At 49.4% G+C, this 12,575-nt stretch overlaps 1 protein-coding gene across 1 annotated transcript; it reads left to right on the top strand.

The window, feature by feature from the left end:
- Positions 1-1,216: 1,216 nt before the first annotated feature.
- Positions 1,217-2,633, top strand: LOC132590535 (uncharacterized protein DDB_G0287625-like; the record flags this gene model as incomplete). Its single annotated transcript, XM_060263461.1, has 2 exons — positions 1,217-1,305; positions 1,774-2,633. Coding segments are annotated over exons 1-2 (949 nt in total), but the record flags the coding sequence as incomplete, so codon positions are not given.
- Between the last annotated feature and the right edge of the window lie 9,942 nt (positions 2,634-12,575).

Genomic DNA, 12,575 nt, shown 5'->3' on the forward strand with positions numbered 1-12,575 from the left:
CTGTACTTGGCTGCCAAGTGGAAGAGCTCCTTGCCCTCCTCTAAACGACAGCCCTTCAGATACTTCAAGCGAGCCATCATGTCCCCCCTCAACCTCAACCTCCTCTTCTCCAGACTGAACGTTCCCAAGGCCTTCAGCCTTTCCTCATGGGGTTCTTCCTCCAGGTCCTTGATCATCCTCCTTGCTCTCTTCTGCACCCGCTCGATTTTGTCCACACCCTTTTTGAAGTGAGGCCTCCAGAACTGCACACAGCATTCCAGGTGTCTTGCACTTACCTTGGTGCAAGACACCACTCCACGAGTGGTGACTTTCAAAACTTTGGCATATGATGTGGGAGGTTCAGGGGAGCGCAGGAAAGAGAAGGGAGAAGTGCGTATGTGTGTGTGTGTGTGTGTGGGGGGAGCACAGGTTTTGAGAGCTGCCGGAGCTACAGGAGAGGAAAGGTAGAGAATGTTCAGCATTTGGCACAAATCAGAAAAGGGTTGTTGGGAAATGGTGTGCTGGGGAGGCGAGGGGTGGAGGGGGTGGGGCTCTGGGTTGTGCGCAGAGATCAGAGCCATACCTGCCAGGGACCACAAAGAATAAAAGCAGATGTTCTATCCGGGGCAGGAGAATCAGCAGTCACCTTCCAGCTGACCCGATCGACTAATGAGATGGAATGGGGGAGCTTCGGTTGTGAAAAAATAAAGGGCTATATGAAGACATCTCAGGCGTTTAATGCTGCGGCTTTGGCATGCGATTCAAAAAAACAGGTACGGGGAGAAGAGGAAGAGGATCAGAGCTCGCAGTATTGTGGTTTTCGTTCTGGCTCGTAGGGAACCTTTCTGAAAGGTGAGCGACAAAAAGAGAAGGAGAGAAAGGAAGAGGCAGAGGCTGGGGAGGGTGGGACGGTTGGACTGCTGACACTGAGCCAAGCTGCTCCGGCATGAGACATGTGACTTGATGTGGTGCATTTGTAAAAAGGTGCCCCGGTGTCTGGAGATGCCCAGGGTCTTGGACTTTGGAGCAGAGGCAGCTTCTCACCTGAGAAATTTACCTGCAGGCCGAGCACAGCGACTGCTTCGTCCAACTCAGGAGAGCCAGGCAGGGATGAGCTATCTTTGTGAGGCAGAGGCCTGCTGGGGATTAGGCCAGGGGTAGAGGATAATGGAGGGAAGTGGGAGGAATAAAGAACGAGGGAGATGGAAAGGAATAAGTTCTGGCTCAAGGAGACTGGATGAGGGAAAAGCAGGAAGGCGAGGACCTGGGATTGGAGAGGGAGATAAAAAGAGAGCCTGTGAAGCTGGCTAAGGAGAAAGAGGAACAGTAAGAGCAGCAGCAGCAACAGGAGCAGGAGGGCAGGAGCAGCAGCTGGAGTAGGAGGAGCAGCAGCAGGAGGAGCAGCAGGAGCAGAGGCAGTAAGAGCAGCAGCATATGAACATACATATGAACATATGAAGCTGCCTTATACTGAATCAGACCCTTGGTCCATCAAAGTCAGTATTGTCTTCTCCGACTGGCAGCGGCTCTCCAGGGTCTCAAGCTGAGGCTTTTCACACCTATTTGCCTGGACCCTTTTTTGGAGATGCCAGAGATTGAACCTGGGACCTTCTGCTTCCCAAGCAGATGCTCTACCACTGAGCCACCGTCTCTCCCCTACTGCAGGAGCAGTAGGAGCAAAAGCATTAGCAGGAGCAGCAACAGGAGCAGCTGGAGCAGGAGCAGCAGCTGGAGCAGCAGGAGGAGAGGCAGTAAGAGCAGCAGCAGGAGCAGTAGGAGCAAAAGCATTAGCAGGAGCAGCAACAGGAGCAGGAGGAGCAGGAGCAGCAGCTGGAGCAGCAGGAGGAGAGGCAGTAAGAGCAGCAGCAGGAGCAGTAGGAGCAAAAGCATTAGCAGGAGCAGCAACAGGAGCAGGAGGAGCAGGAGCAGCAGCTGGAGCAGCAGGAGGAGCAGAGGCAGTAAGAGAAGCAGCAGGAGCAGTAGGAGCAAAAGCATTAGCAGGAGCAGCAATAGGAGTAGGAGCAGCAGCTGGAGCAGCAGCAGGAGCAGCCGGAGCAGAGGCAGTAAGAGCAGCAGCAGGAGCAAAAGCATTAGCAGGAGCAGCAATAGGAGCAGGAGGAGCAGGAGTAGCAGCAGTAGGAGCAGGAGGAGCAGAGGCAGTAAGAGAAGCAGCAGGAGCAGTAGGAGCAAAAGCATTAGCAGGAGCAGGAAAAGCAGGAGTAGCAGCTGGAGCAGGAGGAGCAGCAGGAGCAGAGGCAGTAAGAGCAGCAGCAGGAGCAGTAGGAGCAAAAGCATTAGCAGGAGCAGCAATAGGAGCAGGAGCAGCAGCAGGAGCAGGAGGAGCAGAGGCAGTAAGAGAAGCAGCAGGAGCAGTAGGAGCAAAAGCATTAGCAGGAGCAGGAAAAGCAGGAGTAGCAGCTGGAGCAGGAGGAGCAGCAGGAGCAGAGGCAGTAAGAGCAGCAGCAGGAGCAATAGGAGCAAAAGCATTAGCAGGAGCAGCAATAGGAGCAGCAGCAGCAGCAGGAGCAGGAGGAGCAGAGGCAGTAAGAGAAGCAGCAGGAGCAGTAGGAGCAAAAGCATTAGCAGGAGCAGGAAAAGCAGGAGTAGCAGCTGGAGCAGCAGGAGCAGAGGCAGTAAGAGCAGCAGCAGGAGCAGTAGGAGCAAAAGCATTAGCAGGAGCAGCAATAGGAGCAGGAGCAGCAGAAGGAGCAGGAGGAGCAGAGGCAGTAAGAGAAGCAGCAGGAGCAGTAGGAGCAAAAGCATTAGCAGGAGCAGGAAAAGCAGGAGTAGCAGCTGGAGCAGGAGGAGCAGCAGGAGCAGAGGCAGTAAGAGCAGCAGGAGGAGCAGCAATAGGAGCAGGAGGAGCAGCAGTAGGAGCAGCAACAGGAGCAGTAGGAGCAAAAGCAGGAGGAGCAGCAGGAACAGTAGGAGCAAGAACAGCAGGACGAAGAGCAGGAGCAGCGGAAGGAGCTGGAGCAACAGGAGCAGGAGCAGCAGGAATTTAGGCGACAGGTTGCTGAACACACCTGGAGGCAGCCGGGTAACTCAGAAAGCAGCTCCTGTGAGCCTCCTGCCTTTCTGAGGCTGGAGGGAGCACGTGGGATGGAGCCAGAGAAGGAGCCCCTGGGGCACCAGGAGGAAAGTCATTCCCAACTTCCTTCCCTGGCCAGTACCAATGGATGACTGCCAAGGTGCATGTCGCCAGGGCTTGAAGCTGCTTTGTGCCACATAAAACTGTCTGAAATCTTAATGTGAAGAGGGGAAATGACCAAATTTTGGCTTATCTACACTGGCTTCACATTTGTTTCCAGGCACAATTCAGGGCTGGTCTTAACCTTCAAAACTTTGTCTGGCTTGGGACCAACATACCTGAAGGACTGTCAAATCCCTTATGCACCTTCCTGACCATTGCAGTCATCTTTAGATGCCCTGCTGCAGGTGCTCCTGCCTTTTGAGTGTAGGTGAGTGGCAAACCGGGGAAGACCTCAGTGGTGGCACCAAAGCGCTGGTCCTGCCTCCCCATGGAGCTTTGTTTGTCCCCTTCTGTTGCTGTCTTCTGCCAGCTGGTGAAGGCTTGTTTGTTTCTTTTAGCATCCCATCAATGACTCATCCTTCCTCACCAGTGTCTTTTGTTTTGTATGTTTTTTTAAAAAAAACTCTTTAAAATTGCCTTAATGAAGTATGTTATTTTTTTGGGGGGGGGGGGTATATTAATAGTTTTATAATGCGATTTTCTCATGTATGTTTTTAAGTGTTAGCCACATTGGTGGTTCTTGTGAGGGCTGAAATCTGGTAAATAAATGATACTTCCCCCCAAGCAATACGTTGATGTGAACTTAGGCAGAGAAGGAGGGCAGGAAGGGTCACATCAGTGCTTAGTTCTTGTGGCCCTTTCTTACACACCCAGGGAAATGCTGGTTGCCGCTTTGAGGTCAGGCAGCAAATTTTCTCCAAGCCAGTTTGGCCAGGGATCCTGGAGGGTTTTGCCATTTTCTGGGTCTGGAGCAGGGGGCACTGGGAGTGTGAGGGGGGGAGGTGTTTGTGAATTTCCTGCACCGTGCAGAGGGTTGGACTAGATGACCCTGGAGGTCCCCTCCAACTCCATGGTTCTATGATAGGATCATACTCATGGCAACACTGACTCTTAGGTTTGCCAGCCTCCAGGTGGCACCTGGAGATCTCCTGCTATTACAGTTGATCTCCAGTTGACTGAGATCAGTTCCTCTGGAGAAAGTGGCTGCTTTGGAAGTCGGGCTGTATGGCATTATACCCTGCTGAGGTCCCTCTCCAAAGCCCACCCTTCCCAAATTCTACCCCAATTATCTGTGGGTGTTTCATAACCCAGAGCCAGAAGCCCAAGATGTGTAGGAGCAGGGGTTGTTTTTTTTTTTGTAGCAGGAACTCCTTTGCCTATTAGGCCACACACCCCTGATGTAGCCAATCCTCCAAGAGCTTCCAGAGCTCTTAGTACAGGGCTTATTGTAAGCTCCAGGAGGACTGGCTACATCAGGGGGGTGTGGCCTAATAGGCAAAGGAGGTCCTGCTAGAATTCCTTACAGGGCTCTTAGTACAGGGCCTACTGTAAGCTCCAGGAGGATTGGCTACATCAGGGGGGTGTGGCCTAATAGACAAAGGAGGTCCTGCTAGAATTCCTTACAGGGCTCTTAGTACAGGGCCTACTGGAAGCTCCAGGAGGATTGGCTACATCAGGGGTGTGTGGCCTAACAGGCAAAGGCCCGGTGTAGGAGCACATGTGCACATGACTCAAAACACTGCACAGCAATAAGCAATTATATATGCAATTTCATCGCGTGTTTGTTTGTGCCTTGTGTGCACTCTGGCAATGCACGGGTTTGTGCAGGGAAGAGGAAGACGCCAACAAACAAAAGGAGTGGTTTGTTGTGGCAGTCTCTGCACACTGCAGTTCGGGGATTAATTTCTGGAATTCATGTCCTTACCTGGAATACAAGGCAAAGCAGACTTCTGGGATGGAAGGAGCAAGACAGCTTCTGAGATTCTTGTATGCCTGTGATTCACTCCAAGCTAAGTCACTCTCCAGTAGTATGCGGATAGTCTTCTCGGGAGAAGAGTGCTAATAATGTTGTTTACTGCATGCAGAAGGGGATTGCTGGGTGACAGGAATCCATATAAGGTCTCTCTTCCTAACTTGCATATTTTATTCTACCTTGTCCTTTGTTTTTGTCTCTGGTACTTTCCACCTGAAGTATCAACTCTTAAACTGGGACACAACCGATACTAATTCAAGACCAAGACCTTTAGAGGAGTGTGTGTGTACAGGGATGGGGCTGATGTAGGTCAGGGGCGGCCAAACTTGTTTAATGTAAGAGCCACATAGAATAAACGTTAGATGTTTGAGAGCTGGAAGGAAGGGAGGGAGGGAGGGAGGAAGGAAGGAAGGTGGGGAGGGAGAGGTGGAAAGAAAACAACTTTAGATGCTTTCTCTAAGCTTCCATCTCTGTGGGAGGGAGGAAGGAACGCAAACAAATAGATGTGGGAAGGAGGAGGTGAAAGAAAGCGACTTTAACTTTAAATGTACTCTCCAAGCTGCTGACTGGCTTGGCTTGGAGAAGTGATTTAAAGAGAGAAATGGGGCAGTGAGGCTTCAAGAGCCACGCAATATGTGTGAAAGAGCCACAGTATTATTTTTGAGAATTCTTGGAGAACAGGAGAGGTGCCAGAAGATTCGAGGCATGCAAATGTTGTCCCTATCTTCAAGAAGGGGAAAAAAGATGATCCGGGTAACTACCGACCAATCAGCTTGACGTCGATACCTCGAAAAGTTTTAGAACAAATCATCAAACAGTTGGTCCTGGAACATTTAGAAAGAATGGATGTGATTACTAAGAGCCAGCATGGGTTTCTCAAGAACAAGTCATGTCAGACTAACCTGATCTCTTTTTTTGAGAAAGTGACTACCTTGCTGGATCAGGGGAATGCTGCAGACATCGTTTATCTTGATTTCAGTAAGGCTTTTGATAAGGTTCCATTCCACATACTATCCTTGTTGACGAGTTGGTAAAATGTGGTTTGGATCCTGTTACCATTAGGTGGATCTGTAACTGGTTGACAGATCGCACCCAAAGAGTGCTTGTGAATGGTTCCTCTTCCTCTTGGAGAGGAGTGACAAGTGGAGTGCCTCAAGGATCTGTCCTGGGACCTGTATTTTTCAACATCTATATAAATGATTTGGATGAAGGAATAGAGGGAATGCTTATTAATTAGGGTTTGTAGAATATTTCGGGCTCAAGTGCCGTGTTCTACTGGAGAAAGTTTCTCTTCCAGACGTTTCGCTCTCAGCTGGAAGAGAAACTTTCTCCAGTAGAACACGGCACTTGAGCCTGAAAGATTCTACAAACCCTAATGATGTTACCAGCCGTGAAAACCTGAAATCTTTGATAATGCTTATTAAGTTTGCCAATGATACTAAATTGGAGAGGTTGTAAATACAGTAGAAGACAGAAACAGGATACAGGATGACCTTGACAGGCTGAAAAACTGGGCTAAAATCAATAAAATAAATTTTAACAGGGATAAATGTAAAGTTCTGCATTTAGGTAGGAAAAATCCAATGCATAGTTATAGGATAGGGGAGACTTGTCTTAGCAGTAGTATGTGCGAAAAGGATATAGGGGTCTTAGTGGCTCATACGCTGAACATGAGTCAACAGTGTGGTACAGTGGCTAAAAAAGCAAATGCAATTTTGGGCTGTATCAACAGAAGTATAGTGTCCAGATCACGTGATGTGATGGTATCGCGATGCAATCATCATCATCATCACCCTATACAAGAACAAAGGGGAAAAGTCAGACTGCTCCAACTACAGGGGGATAACCCTGCTCTCCATCGCAGGCAAAATCCTTGCCAGAATACTCCTGAACAGACTGGTGCCCACCATTGCAGAAGAACTCCTCCCAGAGAGCCAGTGCGGCTTCAGAGCTAACAGGAGCACCACTGACATGGTATTTGTTCTCAGGCAGCTCCAAGAGAAATGCAGGGAACAGAACAAGGCTCTGTATGTGACTTTTGTCGACCTTACCAAAGCTTTCGATACCGTTAGCAGGAAAGGCCTGTGGCAAATCTTGGAACGTTTAGGATGTCCCCCAAGGTTCCTCAGCATGATCATCCAGCTACACGAAGACCAGCGAGGCCAAGTCAGACACTGCAACGACCTCTCGGAGCCCTTCCCAATAGGCACAGGTGTAAAGCAAGGCTGCGTTCTCGCGCCAACTCTCTTTACGATCTTCTTTAGCATGATGCTCCAAAGAGCCGCAGTAGATCTAGATGAGGACAATGGTGTCTACATCCGCTATCGTACCGATGGCAGCCTGTTCAACCTGAGGCGACTAAAGGCACACTCCAAGACAATGGAAAAACTCATCCGAGAGCTACTGTTTGCTGATGATGCTGCACTCGTCTCCCACTCGGTATCAGCTCTGCAGCATATGACGTCCTGCTTTGCAGAGGCTGCCAAGCTATTCGGCCTAGAAGTTAGTCTGAAGAAGACAGAAGTTCTCCACCAGCCTGCACCCCAGGAAGATTATCACCCTCCCTGCATCACTGTGGGTGAATCAGTTCTGAAGACAGTCCAGCAGTTCAGCTACCTGGGGTGCATCATCTCCTCAGATGCCAAGATCGACAAGGAGATTGACAACAGGCTGGCAAAGGCAAACCGTGCATTTGGCCGACTGCACAAAAGAGTGTGGAGCAACAAGCATCTGAAAAAAGGCACAAAGATCAATGTTTACAAAGCGGTTGTGATGACAACCCTCATCTATGGCTCCGAATCGTGGGTTTTATACCGTCATCACCTGCGACTCCTTGAGCGCTTTCATCAGCGCTGCCTTCGCACCATCCTCAACATCCACTGGAGTGACTTTGTGACCAACACTGAAGTCCTCAAGCGGGCAGAGGTTACCAGCATCGAGGCACTGCTGTTGAAGACGCAGCTGCGCTGGGCAGGGCATATTTCTAGGATGGAAAACCACCGCCTTCCCAAGATTGCCCTGTATGGCGAACTCTCCACCGGCCATCGAAATAGAGGGGCACCAAAGAAGAGGTACAAGGACTCCTTGAAGAAATCCCTTAGCACCTGTCACATCAACCATCACCAGTGGTCTGACCTAGCCTCAGATCGCAAAGCATGGAGGCACACCATCCACCAGGCTGTCTCTTCGTTTGAGAACACACGCATAGCTGGTCTTGAGGACAAAAGGAGATTGAGGAAGAATCGCACTGCTACAGGACCAACCCTAAATCAGACTTTTCCCTGCAGCCGCTGTGGCCGGATCTGCCTGTCCCACATTGGTCTTGTCAGCCACCAGCGAGCCTGCACCAAACGTGGACTATTGCACCCTTCTTAAATCTTCGTTCGCGAAGCCAAGCCGAGAGAGAGAGAGAGAGATGGTATCGCTTTACTGTGCTCTGGTAAGACCTCACCTAGAGTATTGTGTTCAGTTTTGGGCACCACATTTTAGGAAGGATATAGACAAGCTGGAACGGGTCCAGAGGAGGGCGACGAAGATGGTGAGGGGTCTGGAGACCAAGTCCTATGAGGAAAGGTTGAAGAAGCTGGGGATGTTTAGCCTGGAGAGGAGGCAGCTGAGAGGTGATAGGATCACCATCTTCAAGTACTTGAAGGGCTGTCCTATAGAGGATGGTGTGGAATTGTTTTCTGTGGCCCCGAAAGGTAGGACCAGAACCAATGGGTTGAAATTAAATCAAAAGAGTTTCCAGCTCAACATTAGGAAGAACTCCCTGACCGTTAGAGCGATTCCTCAGTGGAACAGGCTTCCTCAGGAGGTGGTGGGCTCTCCTTCCTTGGAGGTTTTTAAACAGAGGCTAGATGGCCATCTGACAGCGATGAAGATCCTGTGAATTTAGGGGGAGGTGTTTGTGAGTTTCCTGCATTGTGCAGGGGGTTGGACTAGATGACCCTGGAGGTCCCTTCCAACTCTATGATTCTATATCCCTGGTGTAGGTGATCATCAGATGAGGATGCAAGTACACTTGGGTATCTTACAAGATTTCATGAATGCTTCAAGTGTCAGAGGAGTAGCAGCATCAGCCTGACGATGGACAGTACTGTCAAGTTACACAGCAGCATCAGAAGAGTCCTGCTGAATCAGATCTGGGGTCCCCCTAGTCCAGCAGCATGTCCACACAGTGGCCAACCTGTTCCTCTGGAGGGCTGACAACAGGGCATGGTGGCTGAAGCCATCCTATGAGGTTACCTCCTGGCACTGGGATTCATAGGCTGACTGCTTCTGAACATGGATGTTCCCTTTATTCACCATGGCACCGTGGGACCATAGGCCAATCATTCATAAATCTATCTAATCCCATTTTAATTCTTTCTATGCCTGTGGTCACTCTCTGGCAGCAAATCCCATGTTTTAATCACTCTCTGAGTAAAGACGTATTTCCTTTTGTCTGTCCTGAACCTACTGCCCATTGGCTTCATTGGATGACCTCGAGTCCTAGTCTTTTGGGAGAGGGAGAACAACTTCACTTTGTCAACTCTCTCCATCCCATGCATCGTTTTATAAACCTCTGTCATCATGTCCCTCCTTAGTGGTCTCTTTTTAGCTGACTTTTTTAGGTGACTCTGAAGGGTTTTCAAAGCAAGAGACAAACAGAGATCTCTTGCCTCTTTCACCCAAAGGGTGATTAACATGTGGAATTCACTGCCACAGGAGGTGGTGGCGGCCACAAGCATGGCCACCTTCAAGAGGGGTTTAGATAAAAATATGGAGCAGAGGTCCATCAGTGGCTATTAGCCACAGTGTGTGTTGGCCACTGTGTGACACAGAGTGTTGGACTGGATGGGCCATTGGCCTGATCCAACATGGCTTCTCTTATGTTCTTATGTTCAGAAGCCCTGCACTTCCTTGGTGGTCTCCCATCCAAGTACTAACTGGGGCTGATCTTTAATTTAATTTAATTTTTCAATTTATACCCCACTCTATCCCACGAGTGGGTTGCTTACAACATTAAAACAACATTAAAACGAATCACTTCAAAACATCATCACCGCAAAAATGTCAATCGGATTCAAGAGCAGTAGTCAGAACAACAAACCACACAACATCGTGTAGGCTGGAAGCTTTCAACACAGCTTGAGCACCTTGAGGGTAGGGTGCTGGATGCTGAGGGAGCGATGGCTTCATAGGACACCCGCTAGATCAAGTAAAAGCCTGGTGGAAGAGCTCCATCTTACAGACTCTGCGGAACTTGGATAGGTCCTGCAGGGCTTGGATCTCCAGTGGGAGCTCATTCCACCAGGTAGGGGCCCGGACTGAAAAGGCCCTGGCCCTTGTTGAAGCCAGACAGGCATCCTTTGGTCCAGGGATCACAAGAAGATGCTGTGTAGCTGTCCGCAGTGCCCGGGTGGGGGGCGGGGCACTCATATGGGGAGAGATGTTCTTGCTTTGCTTCTGTGATCTGGCTAGCCTGGGCCATCCAAGTCAGCCTAATGCAGCCAAAATAACAACAAAAAAAAGAATCTTGGAGCACCTTAATGTCTAACAGCTTTATTGTGGTAGAAGTGTTCATCAGTCAGAGACCGCGTCATGTGATGCACAAAGTGTTACAGTTGGCATAGGGACTTAGACTCAGCAGTATAAATAACAGAAGGATGGGGGAAGTATTATAAAGAAAGGCCAGAAAGTGTGCTTCATTACATTGCAGGTTAAAAAAAAATCCAGTAAAAAAAGCAAAGGATCAACGAAGCGGGTGATGACCTCTTCCAATTGTTGACGAACTGGCAAAACAGGATGAATCTGTGATAGTAAGTTGAGACTGTGGGGAATTCTGGAATCTGGAGGACTGTTAGTGAGCTCTGCCGCACAAAATGACTACCAGGGTGGGGAATGGAACAGAAGGTTCCATAAAACATGGAAAGGTTCCAAGCCAAGCATCTTCCTCCAATGGGGGCAGCTGCTTTTGAATGGTTACTTCCTGCAGATACCAGACACCTCCTGAACACTTTACAAATCATCTCTTGCTCCTTCAAGGTGGAGACAATACAAACTTGGTTCTTTGCTTTGGAAAAGAGCTGCTCTAGGGGAGAAGCCAGTGGGCAGCAGAGGACATACTTTTGCTTTTTTGTAATGTGCTAGTTATCCCAGGCTATCCTGATATCATCAGATCTCATAAGCTAAGCAGGGTTGGCCCTGGTTAAGAACATCAGAAGAGCCCTGCTGGATCAGAACAGTGAGGGTCCATCTAGTCCAGCCTCCTGTCTCACACAGTGGCCTCAACCAGTTCCTCTGGAGGGCCAACAACAGAGCAGAGGCCAAAGCCTTCATAAGAACATCAGAAGAGCCCTGCTGGGTCAGGCCAGTGGGCTATCTAGTCCAGCATCCTGACTCACACAGTGGCCTCGACCAGTTCCTCTGAAGGGCCAACACCAGGACAGAGGGGCCAAGGTCTTCATAAAAACATCAGAAGAGCCCTGCTGGATCAGACCAGTGGTCCATCTAGTCCAGCATCTTGTATCACACAGTGGCCCATCAGTTCTTCTGGACGTCCAACAACAGGGAATAGAGGCTGAGGCCTTCCTCTGATTTTTCCTTCCGGCACTGGTTTTCAGAGGTTTACTGCCTCTGAATGAGGAGTTTCCCTTTAGTAACCATGGCTCATACCCACTGATAGACCTGTTGTCTGTGAAAATGCCCTAATCTCTTGCTAAAGCCATCTACTCCTGTAGCCATTGCTACGTCCTCTGGCAGCGAATGGGCAGGAGACCACCACGGAAGTCCATAGTTGCTACACAGAGGGAGACAATGATAAACCAACTCTGAATGTCTCTTGAAAATCCAATGAGGTTACTATAAGTGGGGTGTGACGTGCCCAAAAACTGTTCTGAGCCTCTATTCAATTTCATGAGGCAGGAGAAGGGAAATACAGCAGGTATGGCTTTCAGCACCATGGACAGAGCATGGTGAGCACTAACCTTTGGGCCAATTCCAGGGAACGCTCTCTTGCCTTAAGGTGCAGCTTCAGAGCTGGTCAAGAGTCTGCTGGGCTTTGACACTGGGGATGCTTCCCAAAGCCTCATTCAAATCCTCAGATTTTGGGAGTTTCTATTATTTTGTTTCCAGGGCAGAACCAGAGAATCCTGTTCAGTATTTTCAAACATCATGCTGAATGTTGCATTCAGTTTGCTGCTGATTGCAGTGTCTTCCTCTATATCATTGCCTTCCCTCTATGGCAATGAATGAGAAAAAAAAAAAGGCAGAGGCAACAACTGAGAGGTGATATGATCACCATCTTCAAGTACTTGAAGGGCTTCATATAGAGGCTGGTGCAGAGTTGTTTCATGTTGCCCCAGAAGAGAACCAACGGGTCGAAATTAAACCAAAAGAGTTTCCAGCTAAACGTTAGGAAGAACTTCCTGAGCGTTAGAGCGCTTCCTCAGTGGAACAGGCTTCCTCAGGACGTGGTGGACTCTGCTTCCTTGGACATTTTAAAACAGAGGCTAGATGGCCATGCTGATCCTGTGAATTTAAGGGGAGGTGTTTGTGAATTTCCTGCATTGTGTAGGGGGTTGGACTAGATGTCCCTGGGGGGTCCCT

The sequence above is a fragment of the Heteronotia binoei genome, unplaced genomic scaffold, assembly GCF_032191835.1.
Source record: "Heteronotia binoei isolate CCM8104 ecotype False Entrance Well unplaced genomic scaffold, APGP_CSIRO_Hbin_v1 ptg000202l, whole genome shotgun sequence".
NCBI lineage: Eukaryota > Metazoa > Chordata > Lepidosauria > Squamata > Gekkonidae > Heteronotia > Heteronotia binoei.